The 23,159-nt window shown below is 42.7% G+C and overlaps 2 protein-coding genes across 5 annotated transcripts in view; both read right to left on the bottom strand.

The window, feature by feature from the left end:
- gpc5a (glypican 5a) overlaps window positions 1-7,640 on the bottom strand; it is a 45,324-nt gene extending 37,684 nt beyond the window's left edge. For all 4 annotated transcript variants that reach the window (XR_015065625.1, XR_015065623.1, XR_015065624.1 and 1 more), the window contains exons 1-2: window positions 6,803-7,640; window positions 5,715-5,876 (exon numbers count right to left, since the gene is read on the bottom strand). Coding sequence is in view for 1 of the 4 variants with exons in the window: in XM_085907296.1 (XP_085763422.1) it covers window positions 5,715-5,876; window positions 6,803-7,064 (424 nt within the window). In the remaining 3 variants the exon portion in view is untranslated. The remainder of the gene's footprint in view (window positions 1-5,714; window positions 5,877-6,802) is intronic.
- A 5,768-nt stretch (window positions 7,641-13,408) lies between these two features.
- Window positions 13,409-19,182, bottom strand: LOC147059686 (ephrin-B2a-like). The gene is made up of 5 exons (XM_085907722.1): window positions 18,970-19,182; window positions 17,989-18,272; window positions 16,498-16,605; window positions 15,245-15,349; window positions 13,409-14,124 (listed from the first exon to the last, which is right to left on the bottom strand). The coding sequence occupies exons 1-5, from the start codon at window positions 19,080-19,082 to the stop codon at window positions 13,736-13,738; spliced, it is 999 nt and encodes a 332-aa protein (XP_085763848.1). The 5' UTR covers window positions 19,083-19,182; the 3' UTR covers window positions 13,409-13,735.
- Window positions 19,183-23,159: the final 3,977 nt, after the last annotated feature.

The raw sequence follows: 23,159 nt of genomic DNA, 5'->3' as shown, positions 1-23,159 counted from the left end.
GACTCTGGGGTGTGAGTGTTCCTGACTGTTTGCTTTTGACAAATTAGAGTCTTTATTTACCCTAACAAGCGGGTTGTTGGAATGTGGGAGGGAGCCAAAGTAGCTGGTGAAAAGCCACACAAACAAGTGGAGAACATGGGCCGGCCGCAGACGACATTCCCGTCCGGGATCCAGGAAGCCAACCGTGCGGGGAATACCGAGCGGTAGTCATTTCATCAGAAACACGATAATTGCCAAAAAGTCATCCACCACGAAGCTGAACTATGATATAAAACATAGGTGTCAAACTCGAGGGCTGAGGGCCAGAAACGGCCCGCCAAAATATTTTATGTGGTCCACAACGACTTCAAACTCCAAATTGTATTCACTTTTTTTAAAAAATGCTACCATTCATCTTTTTAAAATATGAGAAGTTTTTACTCGTCTCTGATTTCAAAACTAGTTCATCAGTTTGTCGCGTATATAATACGAGGCATCGACAGTCTTAAGGAAGGAAACTATGACTACGATGTGGCTCGCGACAAAAATGAGTATAAAGAGAACCGATAAGAAAGTGGCGCGTCCTTGCAGCGATAAAGCAAAAAGCCTACGTGCGACAGCTCCGTCTACCTGCAGGCGAGGTAGAAAAAAAAAAAAAAAAAAACAGGACAGCAGCCGGTCTGTGTGGTATATTTGCCTGTTTTGGGACATGTGCAAGCATGTTTGAAGGAGGAGGGGGAGCTCAACGTGAAGTCCAAATGTGGCTGAGCCACGTGGAAACATTCATTGGGTGTACCTCCGACTGCAAAAGCTACAAGTAAGCCTTACGATATTTCCTCTGATATTCAGCCTCGCTTTCTTCCAGAGTCACCTGAATAACAACCAAACACTTTCCTCTCTATCAACCTGCGCCCCGGTGCCCTCCATTTTTCCACGAGGCTCACAAGAGTCAATATTTGAGGATCTGTTGCAGCTCGCCAACACTTCAAAGAGTCGGCCTGTGAAGCCAGCCTTTAATAACGCCAGTCGGGGAAAAAAAAAAAAAAAAAAAGCAGAGAGGCAGGCTCCAGAAAATGGGACATAAGAGGTTCTTGTTGAAGAGCATGGGTGAGCATTTGCCGCGTGCAGGTCAAACGTCCTGGACGTGTAAAAACACAGGTTTGTATTGCAAGGGCTTCCAGTTTTGGAATTGGAAAACAACTAGTATGGCTGGATGGTTACACGGCACTACCTCCAGTTGCTCAAGGAACAACAAAGCAGTCTCGGAATAAATGCTGAAACGCCCATATTTGCATCATCCTACGAAAGAGAAGGAACAAGCAAACGAGGTGACTACTAAAAATGTCGACATTAATCCAGTGAGCTCATGAAAAAGTGGTTTTTTTCCAGCGCCACAAGATTGACAAACTTGTCATGCCACGATGCTGAAGATAAGCAGGACAATTATGCCACTAAATGTGCCATGTCAGCAGACAGGATGAGGGGGAAGGTTTGGCTAATCCCTGGAGACTCCTGCCATATGCAGGAAATACTTCAAGTGAGTTGGAAACGGTCTGGAGAAAGAGGAAGCATTCCGGCAGCTTCTCCTCAGTACCTGAAATGAAGTAGTTGCTTTAAGAAAGCTGTGATGGACTTTTCGAGCCTAAACCAGCAGCTGAAGTCGACACATTTTGCGTGGGCAGCTCAATCATTGGTGCCCACTGCAAGCCAACAATTTTTAGGAATTCCATCTCCACTGAAAAATGATTCTGCACTACTCCACGTTAAGTGTAAATCTCTCAAAAGGGCATAAAACATGTCATAAAAAAAAATCCAGTTATGCTTTAGGAGCAAGCTGCATCATCTCATTTGGAAAATGGCCCAAAGACAAACACCGGCAGCTATAAATCTCCATTTCAAACGGGGAGCAAACTATGTAAAATGCTGACAAGTATTTTTAGGTCTCGTCACCGAGCTTGTGGAGTTGCTGAATGTGTGAACACTCTGGTCGTCCACAACGACGACAACAAAAAATTGGTGACAGTTGTCTGTTTTCCAGTCCATTTGAATATATTCTAGTTGGATTTCAAATTTAATGTTCTCTTGTTTATTTCTTTGTCGTGAGTCATTTTGTATTATTGAACTCATCCTACTACTTATATGGAGGTTTGGTGGCCTACTCTAAAAATGTCCTTTTTGTTTCAGTCTTTGGATTTTCCCCCTTTCACTGGCCATTTGCGAGCACTTTGCTTTCTGTTATTCACTTTTTTGCTCTTTTGAATTGAACAGCTGGTTACTTTGGCATTTTGTAAACAACAATTCAACTTTTCTTGCTGCTTTGGGACAAATCAGGCAACATAATTAGATTTTGCCTAAATATTGCACACAAAGCACAAAACGCTCGACTCACCTGACACTCTCAGAGGTTTTGTTTTTTTATGGAACCGAAATATTTTCAACATTCTGCGTTATTCATGGCAAAACAATATAGCGCCACAATTTGCATGCTTTGGATTTCTGTGGTCATGCAAAGTGAAGAAGAAAAAAAAAAACGAGCCGTATGACAAGCACATGCAAATAAAAACACGACCACACGTAATTAAAAAAGGTCTGGAAGACGGAAGCAAAGCAGAGTACTTGCTTACTCCTTCTAGCTTGTTTTTGTGAAGCAGGCCAAATGGCCGGATTGTTGAAGCCTATTGACTCTGACTAATCCCGTTTCCCTACTAAATCCTCCTCCTCTGACTTCAAACACTGTGCAAAGACTTTCAATAGGATCTGGCATCCTCCCAAACCTTCTCCCCATCGCCTGTTCATTCTTCTTCTACTCTCTGTCCTCCCCTTGGATCCACTGTCCACAAAGTAGAGCCCAAATTCATGTGGGAATCTTGAGGAGGCCCCCGCGCACACACACACACACACACACACACACACACACACACACACACGTGGTGACAACAAAAGGGTCGGCCAATTGAAAGGTCCAACCACAAAAGAGCGGAGGGCAGCTGTGAGAGTCCAACCTGGGTTTCAAACTAATCCACCTGCTGCTCAACATACTGAAAATACTCCATTGTTCATCTTCTTGTGAGCCATTTATTTCTATGTGCCACTCCTAAAAGTGATTGTTTGTCTTTGGACATCAAAGTTGGGTCCAAGAGAAATTTCTGTGAGCTAAAAAAAAACAAAAAAACAATAACCTGGGACTGGACTTATTTGATTTGCCAGTTGATGGCCATTGTTCCGAAACTTTTGACAAACAGGCATTGACAATGGAATCCAGAACCAATCGACAAAAGTGCCAAAAATGAACGCAACATGTCCAACACTTTTTTTTCTTCTCCAATACGTCAGGAAGTAAATTAAAAGTTGTGAGCAATTCTGGTTTTCTTAAAAGTCAATTCCATTCTCAGCACAAAAGATCCTTTGAAGGACGCCTATAAAAAAAATAAAAAAAAGCCAGGCTATTTCCCATTCTCAAGCAAAGAGCCAATTTGTGCCCGAATTAGACCTTTTACTGGAAAGGAAAGTATTCTTCTTCACTGATGTAGGCTGACTCAGGACTGGTCAGAGCACAATATCCCGGAAAATAAATGACAGTCCTGAAATAAGACACGCTTTAAGATGATTCGTTGGATATTTCAAATGCTTTGCTTGCTTTCCTTAGAGAAGATGCTAAGCTAATCAAGAAAGTCATATTGTAATTCAAAACGTGATTGTAAAAAATCCTCAAAAGTCACCTCGCTGTTGACGACCATGAATAACAAAACATTGGTTTGGTGTAAAAATACAAAGAAATGATTTACAACTAAAATGTTCTATTCATAACACCACAATGGATACAAATCATTCAGTTACAGAAGCAAACTTTCTGCTCAAGGTCAGTTTAGTACACAACAATCTTGTTTTGGGTTGTGAACCTGAAGATGTTATTTTTGTAGCCGTGCATAAGTAAATCACTCCAGACGTTCTTTGGGAAAGTAAAATATGGCAATGCTTTCATAGTTGTCATTGTTTTGAAGCATAAGCTATTGTCTTTAGGTGGTCAGCTTTCTAATCCGTATGGTTTGGGGCCACTCTAAAAATAAAAGTGGCCACACAAAACCAAACACTGGATGAAGACATTCCTCGTCCTTGGTCTCCGTTTCCATTGACTGAAGCACCTCCCGCCAAACTTTTGACGTCAAAAGCAGTTCTTAAGAAAAACGATATTAGCAGTTGTGGAGTTTGATTCGTGGAACAGCTTAATCTTCTCAAGTGAAAGCTTTTTTTTGGTGTAGTCTTTCTTTTGTGGGGCCACGAGCATTTTTCTATTGAAAAGTTTTAAAAGCAGCCTCAGTAGGCAAACACACATTTATGATGAGCATTGTAATTGAGAGACACCGTGAAAAGTTCACATCAAGGATCCTTTGTGAAAGGAATAGCTTTTTGACAGTGTCCACAAAACCGCAAAATGGCGGCTGCTTTTATTGGCTGAACCTGACTGACGACTATGGAGTCATTTTTATAGACATTATTAATATTTTATTTTTATTATTCAATTCTGATGTGCTAGAGGGGAGGAAGCTGATTTTTTTCCATCTAAAATTGTGTGAATTTTTTCACCCAGCCTTTTTCTACCGGTGTTTTCTCTTCCTTTAAGACACGACAAAGGATGTAAAAAGGTCCAATTGCGAACTTTATAAGAACATTCCTTAGAAGCAGCGCTCTTCGGAAAGATCTCAACAGCTGACGCACAGTGGTTTATGTCTCCAAGTTTTATTTGCCCCCCCTGCCTGGCATGGAGCTGAGATGGAAACACTTTGGTTGTCATGGGTAGAAGACAAAACTGCAGCGGATGAAGAAAAAGGGCTTTCTTGAAGCCAGGCTCAGCAGGCTCGGTGTGTGTGTGTGTGTGTGTGTCGAAACCTCAAAAGCAGCATATGAAAACATTCCATCCGGGGAGACTTTGAGACAGAAGACGAGAGGAGATAAAGTAATACGGCCGGCTGGGAAGAAGCTCAAAGGCCATCCGCTCCTCGGTCTTCTCATTTTTTACCCTCCGTTCAATGTTTTGCCCTGCGAGATGACTTGAAAGGCAGCGTCCGAGCTGCTTTGGAGCCCTCGGAAGAATTGAGAAAAATCTAAGGACGAGATGAGTGGCGCTTTGAAGCTGCGCTTGTAATTAGCAAGCTCATGTGCTTACTGTTACGCTTTATTTTGAACACATTGAGCAAAGAGATGCCCTCAAAGATTTTAAAGCTATGCTCTATCCGAGACAAATCCTAGAAAAATAGATTTGAACTGTGTGTGTGTTGTTCTTTTTTTTTTTTTAATGTCCATTGAAAGCTTTTGCCAACAAATGTCAACATTAACCTCAACCTTCTTTTGAACTCATCACTCTTGTCTATGTATGGATGGACCACCAAAACCTCTGCATAAAAAATAAATAAATAAATAAATAAATAAATAAATGTTTGCCAAATCTACACCGAGCACAATTATCTATGTCAAGAAAACATTTTGATTTAAACGCTTAGAATGTTGTAGCCACTGAAAGCTGCATTTGTTTCCAGAAACAATCCATTAAAAAAAAAAAAAAAAAAAAAGAACTGTTAGCAGCTAGTCCAGGTTTTACTTCCAGGCCTCCTGTGGTTGTGGAAGGAGGACAGATGCTCTTGTTTGCTTTGAAACGGGGCCTCAGTGCTCACACATTGAGTGTTTTCAAAGCACCCGCATCAACTCCATTTAACACCTCAACATCTTTTCAGTCTTACCTTGAAAAGCAGCCAAGTTGCGTGAGATGAGGAATTTCAGGCTGGAGCTGGAGGTCTGAAGGAGGTTCTCGATGTCCCGCCGCGCCGCTATCTGGTAGCGCTCCTCCATCTTTTTGGTGCAGCAAGTCTGGCTTTTAGACCTGCAGACTTGAAGATCTGAGCCTGAATATGTAATGTAAAAGTTTAGAGAAAGTCTAATTTAGATGATGGTTCATCTTAAAATTTCATAAAAGTCCAGCGCATATTTAAAAATAAAATTGTGTTGTGGAAAAAAACAACAACAATGGCGCCGCGTTTGGGTTTTTTGCAACTTGTCTGGAGCAAGAAAACCCAAACATGATGATTTTGTGATCAAATGTGACATGATCACATCTCAGTTGGGAGATGTCCGATTTTCCATCCCAATCAAATGCGGACGATAAGCACCCATGCAGGACAAGTGGAACATCTTGAAAGATCTTCCAAGGGTCCTCGGGCGTGTTGAGACAGGGTGTCGAGAGCCGTGGCCAAAGGCACCACCACACGTGGAGGAATGTCAAGTCATTCCACAACAACATCTTGCTTGTGATTTCATCCAAATCTACACAGACGTGTCCTCACTTTGAATTAACAAGCACAAGGTTATTTTGGACCATGCATGGGGGGGGAAGAACTTCTTACTGTTGACCTTTTGAAATCTACCGGGAAACCTTGGACATGGATTCTTGGAATTTAGGCCAATTCTTTTTCACAATCTCACACTAACAGATATCCGCATAAGCAATGTCCCAGAAGTTACTAAATGTATGATGCATATTGGTTTTTTTTTAGGCTGCAATTCTACAAATTCAGCAACTTTGAGCTATAGAAGTGTTTTAAATGAAGATTTGAGGCTTTTGTTCTGACATTTGAATGTGCTACCACAACATGGCAAAAGGGCAAATGTGGTGAAGGAGCAAGTTGTTAGTCAAAGGTGTCAACTTTAAAAATTGGTTCATAAACTAACACGGTGCGTTTTTATTCCTTTAACAAAGTTGCAACATTGTAAGGCATATAGAAAAAAATATATTTGTAGGATTACCCGAGAATGTTTGTAAATGTAAACATACCTGGCCTGGGATTCAAAGGCAGCATCTGGCTCGGCCCGATTTGTCTAAGCTGAAAAACTTTGCGCACTTCGTCGCATTTGTGCAAGTTTCCAAAGCAAGCGGCGCAAAAACACGCCAGCACAAAAGCGCACCTCGTCCACATTGTTGAGTTGATATCCAATCCAAAAAGACGCTCAGGTGTGCTCCATGGCGATGGAAGCGGGCTTACATCCAGTCTGATACGAAGTTGGAGCGCTATGAGTGGAGTCTCTCCAAAACGCATGCAGAGTTAGTTGGCAGAGGCGGCTCTTCTTATCTGCTCCTAATAAGAGTAGCGGTCAACAGCTCGACGTCGCCACCTACTGGACAAAAGGTACAACCACATTTTGCGTGGCTTTTTTTTTTATTTTTTTATTTTATAAAATAGCAATTGAAATAAACATGCAGCATTCTAGATATTGAAGTGCTTTGCAGTATAATGCACATTTTTATCTCAGCTCACTCGCTACTCACAAATAATAGCAAATAAATGATAATATACTGACTTCTGACAACGGTGGAATAAAGTCAACCAAACAGAATCCTTTCAACAAGTTTTATTCATATGAGCACGAATACAATACGTTATGTTACTCTAATTAATCCGATCACAACATTACCTGACAGATGAACAATTGGGGGGGGGTGTCACAATTGAAATGGGTCCGACCATATCCTCATTCTTAGACAGGCCGGGACAAGTGCAATACCTTCAAATATACAGCATTGCTACTAATCCCCACCTGCACAAAAAAGGGACACCTCCAAAATGACGCTTACATGCATACGTACCAGAGTTATGGTGAGAAGTTTCCCCCAAATCACAAGCGATATTTCATCCACCTTGTCAGTTTTGCATGGATTTGCACAGCAAAGTGTTAAAGCTGAATGCAAACCAGCAAAACTGACCAAGTGACGAGAAGTAGCGTTAAGGACGGCGCGGCACGCTTGGTCACGACGAGCCCGTTAGCTAGAAATACTTCAAGTGCTTACATTGCAGTAGATAGGAGAAAAGCACTACCTGCACTATAAGCACTTTAGTACTGCTGAACCCTTGGAACATCTGGAGGAGATCTAGAAAAAAAAAAAAAAAAAAAGACTTCTGCCATTGCACTTGGCACAAGAAAGCATTTGTTGTTGCGTTGAGATTGTGGGGGTCGCCACATTGGGGGAAAAAAAATAAACCAAGAGATCCAAACAGGTGGAGAGCAAGCAGGCCACCATCAGTTTTGCATAGATTTGCACAACTCATCTATTCTTGTAGTGCAACTATGCAAAACTAGCAGAGAACTGCGAGACATTTGAGCCCAATTAGAAATTAGGATTGGTCTGGTGGCGCATATCACAGCCCCTTATGCCAGAAGGAGCACTTAGGGCAGTAGGTGCTAGTCTATTTCACTATCTGCACTAGATGCACCTTAGCACAAAGACAGTTTTGCAAAAGATGCATGCAAGATGGGAGCGACTGCACACACACACACACGTACACAACACGTGTCTGCCTATTGCTTTAAGTGCCTCCACTGCAGTAGGTATTACACAGAACTACCTGCACTGTAAGCACTTTGACAATACACAGACTGATTCGAGTCTTGGACGGATCGAGCAGGTGCTTTGCGACGCTTCTACTCCAGAGTGGACCTGGAAGGAAAAACAACAGAAGATGCGTGAGGGATCGCTTGTGCAACAGGTACAAAAATGCAACGCGTGTGTTTCACGAGGGGACTTGTATGACCAAAAAAGTAGGAAGAACTATAATCGAATGATTTGAAATGAGCGGCGCAATTTGAGAGTTGAGGGTTTTTTTTTTTTTTTTGGGACTCCACGGGAGCGCGTGCGCGGGGATTACTGTGCACCCCTCCCCCACAGTCTTTAACATGGCGCCGAGAAGTGCGCCAACCTTAGCGTAAATAGCTCTCAACTAACGCCACTTTGAGAATTGTGTGGCCGTGTGTTGTCTCATTTGAGGTCTCTGTCGCGCGTGCTGTGCTTTCGAATCCCTTTACAACACACACACAAAAAAAAAGCGGAGAACGGGCAGTTGTCCGCTGCGCTTGTTAGAGGAGGTTAGCTTAGCCCGCGGCTAGCTGGTGTTAGCACGACGAAAACAAGGCAAATGGTGCAGCTCGAATCTCGGCGCGGAGTGTCTCTTATCGACATTTCTCTACGATGGTGTGCAAAAATGTGTGATCTGGTTTGACAAGCAAACTGCTGACGCTTTAAAAAGTCAGGGTCTGGGCTATATTACGAAATGTGATGCTACATTTTAGCATTAGCTAGCCCAATAACAAACACGCCCAGTTAATTAAAAAAGACAAAAACACACAATATGTCTTCTATGCAGTGCTGAGTGCAACAAACAACGGAATGAGTGTTTGGTTGTCTTCAGTTTCGAATTGAAACGGCTTCGGTTCCAAATGCTATTGGGGTGGGGGGGGGGAGCATGTTGAGGCTGCTAAGCTAACGAGCTAAAGCGCGCGGCCTGAAGCCTGCCCCATGTGCTACTGCTTTGTTCTGGGGGGCACTTTAACTCACACACCACTGCACTCAAATTTGCCCAGCTAATTCGGCTTATTTTCTACACTTGCTTTTTTTTTTAAAAAAAGTAACACGCCGCTACCTTTTTGATTCAACTCAGTCGTGCCGTGCGTTAAGCAGTTTGAAGGAGTTGCGAAAAGCAGCAGCGACGAAAAGCTCGGGACAGCTTTTCAAATCTCCCTCATTCCCCTTCAATGGTGGAAGCTGCGGGGGCTGCCATGCGCCTCATGTTACACTGTTTTCGTCGCCAAAAAAATACATTTTGCGACCATCGCTTGGCTTTTTTTTTTCCCCCAACCAGCACGGCGTTAAGATGCACGCGGTATACACTAAAGATAGGTCAACAGAACATTGGCCATCTCAAGGTAAAGACTTAAAAGAAAGCCCCAAGAGGACTTCCTCGCTGATAAACATGCGCTCGATAGACACTCACTCACTCACCAGGCGAAATCCACCATCTTCGCTACTTGCGCGGACTGGCGTGCACTCTGCTGCCGCCGACAAAAGCAGAGCGAACGCGCAACAATTCAGGAAACTTTTGCACCCGCGGCGACCAAAAAAAAACTGAGACGTGACTGGCGCCGAATGCGAGCGAATGTGCGGCCGGCCCCCCTCTTCGATGCGTCCTCTTGAAGAAGATTGCGGACGCAGGAAAGTGGCGCGAAGGCGAGCAGTTGGGAACCATGTGGCTGAATGAAGGGCGGCTCCCTGTGAACGTAAATATGTAGCTACAACCAACCAACCCCCCAACTCTCCCGACATTTGCATACATCAACTACGGTACTTCCGACAGAAGCCAGCATTGCATCTCGCTCGGTCGGACGCATTTCGACCACTTTCTCCTTGAAATCCACATTTTAAATTGGAAACGTTGGAAAAGGAAAACAAACCGCAGAAGCCTGCACGTTCAGTTTAGGCTAAGTGGGATTTTTTTTTTTTTTTTTTACAAGATTGATAATGTGCAACGTCGGACAATCCCAACGTGGAATTATGTTTTTAAAAAGTTTTATTTTTTTATCATTGTTATTATTTTTTTTTAACCAAGGTTAGGCCAAACGCAAAGCAAAATCATGCATCGAATAATTGACCTGTTGCTTCAGTATGTGTTTATTTGTAGTGAGAATAATACAAGTTCATTGACTTCATTTTGAACAAATATGAATTCATTATAAAGGGGAAATTATCATACATGATCATTCTTTTTATGTTCTCTTGTACTATGGAGTTATCATTTTCTGTATTTTTACTTTTTTCTTGTATTTCTTTTCAAATGTTCGAAATAAATAAATAAACTACACAACAAACAATTTCCTGAACGGGATTTATTTGAATATTTATATCAAACAAAAGTTCAATTGGAAAATGTAGTCATTTGCTTCCACTACACTTGATAATTGTGGGATATTCATAATCACGTTTTAATTCAATACTGTTTGTCTTTAAATAAACTTTTTTTTTTTTTAGGATCCACATACATGATTGGACTCAAATATACATTCTACAATATTAATAGATATACAAAATGCAAACATGTGCTTTTCAAAAACTACTGCAGGTACTTCAAGGGGCAATTTAGATTTTAAAATATATTTTAAAAGGTAGCATCAATGCAAAAAGAAAAAAGTTGCGTCTCCCTAAATACAAAACCACTCAGTTACAACATTCAGAATTTCAGAATTGATAACTCGCATCGAAATACAACATATTTCTTTGTCAGCATTAGCTCAAAAATCCTAAAACCTCAACTCAATATGTCTATAATTCACAATCACAACCATTCAGAGTGGGAAAGTTTCTCTCTGACTAATATTCATTCAAATATCTTCTTGCTATTGAGCACAAGCACCATAGAACGAAAAGCCGTGTCATGACATGGCACCAGATGAGAGCTGCAAAAAAAAAGTCCCGACCCCCATGAATGAATGCGAGGCCCAATAAAACATGTAAGACTGAATGAACCCCCACTCATTCATGTTGAAGGACCAGTACAGTAAATACAGTCTGTTAACTGGCCAGCAGAGGGAACTAACAAACTAAATATTGTACAGCAACTGGAAGAGGAAATCTGAATGGGAAGTATCGAAAGCTCCTTTACGCTAGTACTTAAATTCCAGGTGTCTTTTTACTTCTGACTCTCAACATTTGACTATTCGTCTATGTACTTTGAGCTGTCAAACTAGGCTAATAATTAATTTCACTCACACAGGGAAGAAAATGTTGGAAGGATGTAAGGAGAGGGAACGAAAGCCGACTGCGGTCGGAATCTCGATTGAGTCCTAAAGGTCTATTAAAGGTCAGCGTGGAGGAACACGAAGAGAGCAAAAGCAATCTAAGGCAGCAGATTTGGAGAAGAGACTTGTACATAAAGTCGAAAATGTGTGTACTTTTGCCACCTCTGCCCTTTTCAAAACTTGCTTCTCCTCATCCCGGTGCTCCCACTCGCCCTGCCCCTCCAAGCCGACCCCCGATTCCCCACACAAAGCCACTCTTCCGCGTGGAAGTGCGATGGGGGTGGGGGCCTTGGGCAACTTCACATATGTCCCGTGGGGGCAGATGAAAGCATGTGGTTCTCCCCTCCTCTTCAATCTATGCGCTCAAAACATACAAAACCGTACTTGGACACCAATTTCCGGCCGCTTTTTATCACGTGAAAATTGCCGGCTCACGTCGTAGTGACGTTCAAGCGTTTATTTGAGACCCAACCCCTTTGACCATTTCTGTACCTTCTTTCTAAACTGGCCCGGAAAAGTTTAGCTCCTCCCACATGGGAGGCCATTAGTCCAGGGGTCCCTGTTTTGTTCTTCCCATACAGGCCTGACTGGCCATTGTCTCCTTGTGACCTCAGGGGTCAACTGAACTCACCTCGCCTGACCGCGGCCAATTCAGCTGTGAGAAAAAAAAAAAAAAATCTTGCAAGAATAACTCACTGGCGCACAAACCGTAACCACTACAGCTTTCAAGCGCTCCCTTCTGAAACCTTAACCAAACTGTATTTACACTCACGGGCCGTTTTTGTTTTCGAATAACGCAAAAAAAAAAAAGTAAGAACTGTATTTATCTATTGTTGAATGTAAAAGGTAGCAACACAAAGCCAAGGCGCAATCATCAGGAGTCAGCGCAGGAGCGTCCCCGGTGACTGAGAAGCTCATGGAAGCTGACAGGTTGAAAATGTGTCGCATGATGTGGCTGAGGGAGCATGAAACGTGTTCATCCATGGATGCCGTGCATGTTGCCACAGGAGAGAGAAATTGTCTGACAATAAACCCATGACGGGTTTTTTTTTTTTTTTTTTTTTCCGTGACTATAATTAAAGATAACTTGATGGCTCTTATGGCTGTGGATGAAAAGTTGTTGTTGTTTCTTATATTCAAATGTGTAATTGCTGAATCTACAAATCACTGCTAGTGGCTATAGCGTCACCTGTTGCTTTCGCAAATGTATCGGATTCTTTTCAAAAATTGGAGAAAGCTGCTTTGAAATAAATCGTGTCAATGCTTCATTTTAAATGTAAATTGGGCAAACTCCAAAGAGGAACGTTCACCATCATATCGCATTCATGTTATCTTTTACTCCGTAAGTAAATATTTTAATATACAAGGGAGCCTTGCTCACTCTAATTTGTCAAGGCCGACATAGCAGAGAGAAGCTCTCTGCTCTCGAGGGCAGGCTGACATTCGATGTCCCTTGCACATCATTAGAAGCTGAATAAAAATACATGCACTCTGAGCAATGTCACACTTGGAATGGCACCCAAAGGGAAGCACAAACTCAATGTATTTTGTCTTTTGAAAAGGATTGCTTGCTCTTCACCTCACATGGAAAAGGACTTCTTTGACTTCCTGCTGTTTGCTAGATGAGCTGTCATGTTATGCCTTTTTTATTCTAAAGGAAATGTATCAATTTTGTCATGTTTTGAAACCAACCTGAGTTAAAATCATTTGAAGCTGCAAATTAGAGTTGATCCCAAAAAAAAAGTCAAATTCATTGAAGCACATTGATTGCAAAAGCCAACATACAAGCCACAAATTCCAAATTTTATTTGACCTAAAACGATGACATATGCATTTGAAAGTTCTCGAAAAGAAGTAGTGGAAAGCGTTTCAACAATTTAGGGCTCGACATCAGATCGGTATAATAAATAAAAGAAATAAAAAGAAATGAATCTGAATACATCATGTACAAGATGCCGCTATAAATTCCCAAATCTTTCAAAACAGCTTCAATTAGTCATCAGAATGGGGAAATCATTTCTTTACAAATTCTGTGTAAGTGATTAGGCCCTCTGATTGTCTGTTCCTAAAAAAAGACTGGTGAAATATTGCTCCATTTATCCCCAGAGCCAATAATGTTCTTAGCAAGGAGAAAAAGAAGCAAAAATTAGACTTTATAGTAAATGTTGGTGGGGCTCTGCGGCGTAATCTCCTTAACGACGTACACCGGGGCTCCGTATTCGCCGCTCAGACGTTCAAAATGTCGACAGAATCTACCGTCGGAGGCCTGCGGAGGAAAAACCATCTCGCTGCGCTCCGAGCCGACGTTGTCGCTGCTGACGCTGTCCCGTTTGGGCGCGGCTAAAGTGTTGAGGGACACGGACGCCGACCGCTGGCCATCTGGGCCGCAGCCACGCCATTTCCATAGCGCGCCCGACACCGCCACCACGAGGAGGAGGAGAATCGCACAGGCCGAGACAACCCATATCAACAGTCCTGGCGCCGAGCCGCCGTTGCCACCGGGGTTGAGTTGGCCTGCTTCTGAGCCCGCCGCGTCTGTCAGGGCCAAGAGAAATGGAGATAAAAGAGGCGATCAGAAATGAAGCGTGGGGACGTTCGACCCGTGCGAGTCCATGAGCAGTTGCACACGCTGACTGGTGTTTGCTAGAGGCCAATCGACCGGAGGGGGTTTCCACTCCAAGAAACACATCGATACAAAGCGGCATGTCAAAAGAAAAGAAAGGCGGCAGAGAAAGATGCCGCCGCTCACGTTTTCTTTCAAATGGCAGGCTGTCTGAACGAGACACCAACAGGTTTCTTCACCACAGCGGAATAAGAAATTGCAGATAGCTTGAGCTCATCTGGGAAGACTTGCGTTATAAATCATAGCCTCTGGGGGAGTTTTACCCAAATTTCATTTGGCTGGTTTTGTTTTGGAGCCTGAAATTGCAAAGTTTCGTCAGACTGCTTGTGCAAATGGCTCCTCGGTAGCCTTTTTTTCAGAATGCCATTTTTCATCTGCATATAAGATGCACATCCCTGACGTACAGTCTGAGTTGAAAATACCAAAGACGACAATATTGTGGTGTTTGTGTTGCTCAAGATAATGACTTTGCTCACACCTCTCCAGCGCTCTTCACATTCTTTACACACTTGGTGTTCGAAAGTCACACATAGGGCTGAATGTTTTGGGATTGGTGGCGGGTGAGGACAAGCGGTGACTGTGCTTTCTTTGCAAGTAAAGAATATGTCTTGTGCTATTGTCACAGAATCTTTTCAGAAACATAAAGGGAACAAAACAATCCGGTGTTTACTAGATCATTTTTGAAAACACCACAAAAGGGGGAAAAGGAGGGGTTGAGCTTTGTTGGGTGATATTAAACAGTCATTTAACCAGCCGGGAACATTTTTGCGCTGCATTTTATTATTACGTGGAGTAGCTACTCACTCAGCTTAGCATTCGACTATCTTTACTCGCTATGTTTGGCGCTTTCCAATCGGCCCAACTGGGTCGGCCGGCTCGGTTGGGTTTTGGTATTATGAACAGATGTTTGGCGCCGTTGTGGGTGTGAACACAGCCATTTTGTTGCCAGTTAACGCAACTCCCCTAACCTTAACCCTCAAAGACAAAAAAAGATGTTTTCCTCATGGATTTGAAGCGAAATACGGAACTTGCCGGTTTTGTTCTCGCTGTCATTCCGTCCAGATGCATCCTTTGCGTTCGGTTTTCGTTGGGTTGGCGGAAATCTGCTCGGCAGGGTCGATCGAGGATCTGAGGAACCTGTAACAGAAACAAGTGAACACATCAAGGAGGAAACATTGGCTCTCATCATCCACTAATTTACCTCTCCAAAATATTACTTTAGGTCCTTTCAGCAATTCCGAGTTTAAGGACTTTGTGTTCACGTATTCTATCTGATACTGCGCGCGGGATATTAATAATGTATCGCTAATAACTGACTTGAAAGTTCAATTTCAAGGCAAAGGCGCAAATGTTCCTATTTTCCTCATCGCCTGACGCCAATCCACGCTCGCGGACGTTTAACTCGAGGAGACAACGACATCTGTCCTGCCGTCTGTTGCCGATCAATGTTTGTTTGTTTGTGCCGTGGATGTTTTGGAAAATGCGACATGAAAGCAAAGGCGTTGCGAGATCAGTTGACAAACACGCAAAATGCTGAATTTTCATGTTGAAGTCTAACTGTTGAATTATTCACGTGAGTAATGCTGCAAAACTGCAGTTTGGGGCTTCAACAAATTTAGAATTTCCCAGCATTTAGTTAAGCACGCAGAGTCTAATCTTTGGAAACGAGTAGCAAGGATTGTTGCAATATCTATCTCGACATCAATTATGGTTTTTATCTCACGTCTGTGTTAACTCCAGCATTGAAGATAAGCGGGAGTGGTGTCATCCAGATATTGAAATAAATATGTTTGGATGCAATGGAATAAAAATGGGCCAAATTGGGGGGGGGAGGTGAGGCGGAAGATTACCCAGTGCGACATCTCGTTGAAAGAATTGCACGCAAGAAGGTTACTGATGTTGTGCAGCGGTTGGAGATTTGGGATTATTTAAGACGGACGGACCGACGGCAGTTGATGGCCGAGATTATCCGATCCCAGGGGTGTCAAACAATTTCCGAGGGCCATTATGACTGTCAACCCAAATAAATGTATGAACTCCTCATATTACGTATATACAGTATAAACTACAAAACAAACGGACAAATAAATCAGACGAGTCAAACAATATTATGAAAAGTGAAGACAATTTGCAATTTTAGTAATGACACAGGAATTTGATGCACGATTTGTCTTCGCGGGCCACAGAAAATGATGTGGCGGTCCGTATCTGGCCCCCGGGCCTTGAGTTTGACACCCGTGCTTTAGAAGATAACAATTGATTCAGAACGACCGTACTGCACATGCCTCCATCTTTCTTGCCTTGTCCGACTCTGAGCAGAAGCTTCATGGATTTGCTCCTGCACACTCCTCCATTGGTGTTGTCCAGATTTTGCAAAGAGCCTGTAGATGTGGCTGACACACAGAGCAAGCAAGTAAGTCAACATATCGTTACTCCAACTGAAGCTTTTGCTAAAAGATGAATATCGGGTAGCGGGATAAGACTTTTCCCCCCTTGCTAAATTTTGCATGACTTTTCAGACGAAAAATGTAAACCGCATCGAGACACCTGAAGCAAATGCTGTCAATAAATAAGGAATCGTATCGATAAGCGGTATCGATAATGTAATCACTATATTGTCGTCAATCCAGCAGGATCTATCTAATCACAAACTTTTAATGTAACCACTTTGTAGAGCGGATATAAACAGAAACATCAACAAACCGAAAGCTTGGCAGCTGTAGCATTTTTCATTCAATAAATTATCCCCATAAATGATTGAACAAATAAAATTTTTATTTGACAGTTGATGCTTGAGCTAAATAAACTTGCGAAAGGATTATTGCCTAAATTTAATATATGTTGCTATTGCAGTCTTAGGAAGCGAGAACTCCCGGTCACCCCGATCGTGAGCGAGCGAGCGCACACACAAAGACGAGCAACGCACAAGCACACACACTTGTTAGGAGCATTTAGGTCACATAACAACATCGCACAGGCAAGACGCCGCCATGCCATGAAAGCTCGCGTCAAATCTGCCTGATGCTGTAAAAGCCTCGTGTGATTTGGGGCATGTAAGCCCTCCGAATGGATAGCACTGTCCTGCCAGAGCAGAGCCCGGGCAGCCAGCGAGCGAGCGAGGGAGGAAGGGAAGGGAAGGGCTGTCAAAGCCAGGCCATGCGGGGGAGGCTGTTTGCTCACTCGCACTTGTTCACCCTCTCGTGCCTCACTAAGATGCGCCGCTGTCCGATAACGAGGCCACGGCGGCGACTCTCACACCACCTGACAACGTGCCAAGGCGATAACGGCCTCTTGTTGCATTAGGATGGCCGAGGGGGGGGGGCTGCAGGTGAACAGGTGCTGAAGAAGGTTGGCCAGGGGGCAGCTCATTGAAATATCAATGTCGGCTTCTCATGATCTTCAAAAACTTCATGATTGAATTATTCAAAACGTCGTCCTTATGTGTGCCGGTTCGAGTTTACTATCAAACTTCACACACATTTGCACGCTTTGTGCTTATTGCTAAAGTCAATGTAAAATCCCATTGACATGCTAACAGAAAATTAGCATCGACTTCCGGGAGTGACAATGAAACTGACATCCAAACGCTTTAGCTAATGCTAAAGTCAATGTCAAATCCCACTGACATGCTAACAGAAAGTTAGCATCGACTTCCGGGAGTGACATTGAAATGAATATTCACACACAAACGGAAAAGAATACATACACACACATATGATATTACAAATTTTTTTTCCCCATCATCCCCCAACCCTGAATTCCAAAGACTAACTTACACGTGATGTAGTAGTCCTTCCCCTTGAGGAACTCCAGCCCCCATAGGTTGGGACTGAACTCCTGAAACTTGAACGTGAACTTGACATCCCGGTGCGGCTTGTCACAGTTCAGCAAAGGAGTGTCCTTCTTGTTTATGGTACAGCTCTCCATCTGACTTTGAGAAACCAAGTAGATTCGGTAGAACTCCTCCTTTTCCCCCTTGGAGGCGTCCGCCCTTGGGCAGACAATGTCCATCTTGTCCCCAATCTGAGGGGAGAGGACCAGACCTTGACCTGGAGTGAAGCTGCAAAGAACAATAAACGGACGATAAAAAGTCAAGGGGAAAAATCAAATCATTTCCTCAAGCTGGTAAATATCGAATGGCCTTAATCAGGATGGGCTTACATGTCCCAAATCACGGATCGGGGACAGCCATAGCTCAGTCTGCTGACCCATACGGACCGGTTTGAGGGTCATTGCAAATGAGAAAGCAGACAATTGGGACTTGGCATGATCTCTTCGCACGTTGCCTCCAGACCATGTTTTGCCACTCACGTTCTTGTTATATGGCGCTCCGACACGTCGCAATAAAACGTGTGCAAATCATAGTTGTCTTCTCCCCCTTCCTCCACCCTCGCTCCAGAAGTGATAGATCAAGGCCGCCTCACACAAGGGGGGGAAATGTTTCAATCCAAAAAGAGCTTGCACTTGAAATAACTTTCGTTCAGTTTCCCGCATGGAGAAATAAAATCGTGTTTGTTATCTTCAAAAACTGGGATGGATTTTTCCACCATTCTTCTTCTCAATCATCAGGTTTTCAATGGCCACGGTAAATGTCCAGCTATTTATTTTTTTAATTTTGACTCAAACTACTTGTGAAGTCCAAACCTTCATGTATAGACACAACTTAAAAATCAATCCACTGAAATCACATGCAAATTATCTCTTCTGATCCATGCAACAAAGATGACCACAACACAAAGTAGAAATAAAGTACCCACTTGGTGTTGGCGCTGCTCCATAGGATGGAGTCCAAAATGATGGCCCGACATGAGCTGATGATGACAGCCAGCAGGATGACGGCACCGTGGCTCCATGTGACGCTTCTCCCCATCACGGGACAAAAGCCGCTCGTGGGCTCGCTATCGTAACACGCAGTGGGGGCAGCTCAAGGTGCCTCGCCTGTGCATGCGTGCGCGCGCGCGCGCGGCGCCTTCGGGTGCATCCTTTCAGTTGTCGCGCTTCCATGAAGCTGCAGCCGCAAGTTCATGAAGCCTTCCACATTGGGAGTAATTGGCCAGGAAAACGTCTCGCGTGACCACATTCAGCCACCGAGGAATGAGATTGCGTGAAGCGGCTCAACCATCAGCTGAGCGGCCGGCCCGCCCCCTTCGCCGGCTCGTGCACCGGGGTGGGCTGGGTGGCTTGACGCATTTTAGATACGCTTGCATCACATTGGATCCTTGGAAATAGTACAGGACCCAGTTTGGGTCATTTATAATTTATTTTAAGGCTGTAGTTGATAAGATTCGTGGAATGCAAAAACATAATAATTTCAAGGGAGAATAATCGTTTTATTGCAGATTGTTTATGCATTACATCATCTTATTAAAATGTAATTCCAGTGCAATGTTTCTCAGGGTTTTTTTGTTTTTTTGTGCCCAGGCACATGTTGTCGTTCCGATTAATTCACTGCACACTACGAAACAAGAACATTGTAAACAAATGATGGGCTGGTTTCAGTTTACTCATACATTTAATTAGTCAGGGAGAAATCTGGGCCTTTTTAATTGAAAAGGAAAGTCAACTCTGACATTTTCTTTTCAACATGTTCTATTATTAACATAACTATTATTCTGTTGTATGAATGGCAACAGGTGGACAATAATTGGAACTTGAGCTATCTAGTCTTTTGCCCACTGTAGCTGGCAAAGATAAAAACATATTATATACTGAATGACATGAATACACATTTTTCAGACCAGTAGAGTCAAATGTAGTCCACCTTCTTAAGGTCAGGATTGTATGTGAAAATGTGTCCCTGACAAAGAAAACAGTCTTTATGAAATGAGATCTCATTAGGGTGTGTAGGTGAATCTGAAAGAGTGTCCATTGAGCGTATGATTAATGTCGGGGGCGCCATCGCTATGAAGGACGTTTGTGGCTCGTCAAAGTCAATCCAAATGAAAACGGCGCTTGTGAACGCACCATGTTGTACATCTTTCATATATATATATATATATATATATATATATATATATATATATATATATATATATATATACACACACACACACACACACACACACACACACACACACACACACGCACACACACATACACACACATTTGGTCGGTAAAAAAAAATCTTCCGATATTTTATTTATGTGCTGGTCCCAAAGTGAACCGTCCTGCTCCACTGAATACATCGAAAACAGACATCTTTGATTGGATGAAACATAAAAGTGTTTTGTAGCTCATCAAATCCTGAACACACTGCAATGAAGCAATGCAACATTTTGTCCGGGCACGACAAAGGAAACGGAGGCCGAATTATAATCTATTCCAACGTGGCTCATTAAATGTAATCCTTTGTCAATCAATTATTCATACAGCCTGAATTGTTACATGGAAAAAAACGAGTCTGACAATGATGGTGGCGTTGGTGAAGAATTGCTCCATGCACCTTTTGAACCTTTTTATTTCTGCTCCATATTTCTCAGTGGTGGCAATCAGTTCCATTCAGCTTGCGTGAATTCTCCCAAAGTGAAGCTAATGCTAACGTGGCAGGTGTCCGATGAAATCAACCCCTATCACGATTAGCATTAACCTCATTCTGGGACTTTGTCATCATCGTCCACATGTTGAACTCGCTTTACCTAGGAAAGCTCAATTTTTTCATCAGTCAGTAAAAAGATGCCAAATATTATGATATGGAAGTAAAAGTTTCCTCATTAGATTTGTAATATATTTTATACAGTACATTTTGTAACATTTGGAATTGTGCTGATAAATTAGAATTTTTTTTTTTTTTTGCAATGAATTTTGGCGCAATTCTGATGTGCAGAAAGACTAGAAAGCAAAATTTTAATACGCCTGGTGCATATTGAAGTATTCACTGACCTGTCTCGACTTAGCCCGACTTCCTCTTTTCTTAACGGGCTGCTGGTTGCCCGTGTGGCTTCCCTCCACCTTGTGAGCGAGCGTCTCTCCCGTTGAGCAGTGCAGCATCTGAATGTGGGTGTCTTTTAAACATTTCATGTGACTCATGTAAAATCCCCCTCAAAACTGTATCAAGAAAAAAAACTTGGTCTTGCATGTAAATGCAGCCTACAGAGGTTTCTTGAAATTGACCAGCTTGTTTACATTTAGGCTAACAGTCAATAATGCCACTTTTAAAGTCCCTTTTTTTTTCAATTTGATAAAAAGTGAAAGTGATTCCCGACAATGCTCAGCTCTTTCTGATTCGATGGCGAATGATGCTAGCAGTTAACATGCTAGCCTTTGTCGTGCAGTACGAAACACCTCATCTGCAGTGAAGTCTTTAATTCTTGGCCCAACAAATGTGGAGCCATGCTAATCATCCATCCATCCATCCATCCATCCATCCATCCATCCATCCATCCATCCATCCAAATGAAGATTTTTGCGTACACCCTGGAGTGGTCACTAGCCAATCAGAGATAACAACCCATTGTTGTAATTATGTAGCTGTTCGCATCACTGGACAATCCTAATGAAGAGTCCCGCTTGGGTGTGAGACGATTGTCTGAAATAATATCTGGTGACAAACGTGTTCAGCGTGCACATAAAGTCTCCAGACTTGAATGGTGTCAGCCGTTGATGAGATGAATTGGAGCCCCAAAATGTCAGTTGAGGTGGGGATTTTTAGAGCTGTTCTTTTCCACTAAATGACTGTGACACAATCCTCATTAAGATTTTCTCAGGTCAGATAGTAATGATCTGATTCAGAGAGCCCAAGGTGGCTCCCCCGTCGACTCTTGCGAGAAACGCTGGTTCTCGTGCCAACTCTTGCTTTGCAGTCTCCGGATAAACGGACGACGTGAAAGTCAATGTGATAAGAGATATGACGCAATACTTGCTGGCAAGGGGATGTGGGGGAAGAGTACTCGAATCAAGGAGGGGGGGCCCCTCGCGGCATTGTGGAAATTCACAACTTGGGATTTTGTTCTTGGTGCAATTTCTTCTCCTTTCAACTTCAGAAGCCACAAGTGAAAGATTGCAAAAAATTCACGGTGACTTTTTCTGGCTTTTCGAAGGTGTCTTTGTGTTTTTTCCACGTGGGCAACATACACGATGGCGTCACGCCGTTTTACCGTCGCGTGCGGTTTGAAGTCGAAAGACAGCTGATATACCAGCAGATAACCTTTCACCTGCACCTGCTTTCACGTGCGGCAGCTGAAGGGGGGGAAATTCATCTTTCTTTCTTTCTTTCTTTCTTTCTTTCTTTCTTTCTTTCTTTCTTTCTTTCTGTCAGTCTTTTTGCTGTCTTTCTTTCTTTTTTCTTTCTTCCTTTTTCTTTTTCTTTCTTTTTTCTGCTTTTTTCTTCTTTATCTTTCTTCCTTTTTCTTCTTTTTTCTTTCTTTTTTCAGCTTTTTTCTTCTTTATCGTTCTTTCTTTTTACTTTTTTTCTTTGGTTCTTTCTTTTCATCTCAACAAGCCCATGGTTTGGGCTGTTTAGAAAGCACGTGTCATTTCACTCTGCCACTAAAATCTAGAGTGACACGGTGAGCCATAAAGTACAGCGACACAGATCTCGGCATCTTTCACTGTGTGACGTGAAAACATTTGGTTTCCCCGATTTAAGAGCTGCATCTAAAATTAGCAGATTTAAAGGAAGCGTGGGTGTTCGTCAGAGGGGAAAAGAGGCAAGCTGCTCACGATTCACTTCCACAAATGAAATATATATGCTGTGTTTAGACCCGCCATCAAATTAGCTGTTGCATCACTAATGAGTGCCAAGCTTGGGGGGTTGAAAAAAATAAATACATCCAGTCAATCATGTTTTTCCCTCCAGCAAAAAGGTTTAATTAAGACTTCATATAACAGTCATCAGCAAAACAAAAGAAACACTGATTTGAGAAAAATAAATACATCTCGTCAATGTTGTTTTTCCCCTCATCAAAAAGGTACAATTAAGACATCATATTGAAAACAGTCTGTAAAAAAA

This window comes from Syngnathus leptorhynchus, chromosome 3 (assembly GCF_054491065.1).
Source record: "Syngnathus leptorhynchus isolate UIUO chromosome 3, UIUO_Slep, whole genome shotgun sequence".
NCBI lineage: Eukaryota > Metazoa > Chordata > Actinopteri > Syngnathiformes > Syngnathidae > Syngnathus > Syngnathus leptorhynchus.
The sequence above is the reverse complement of the archived record's forward strand: the minus strand, read 5'-3'. Positions and strand labels throughout refer to the sequence as shown.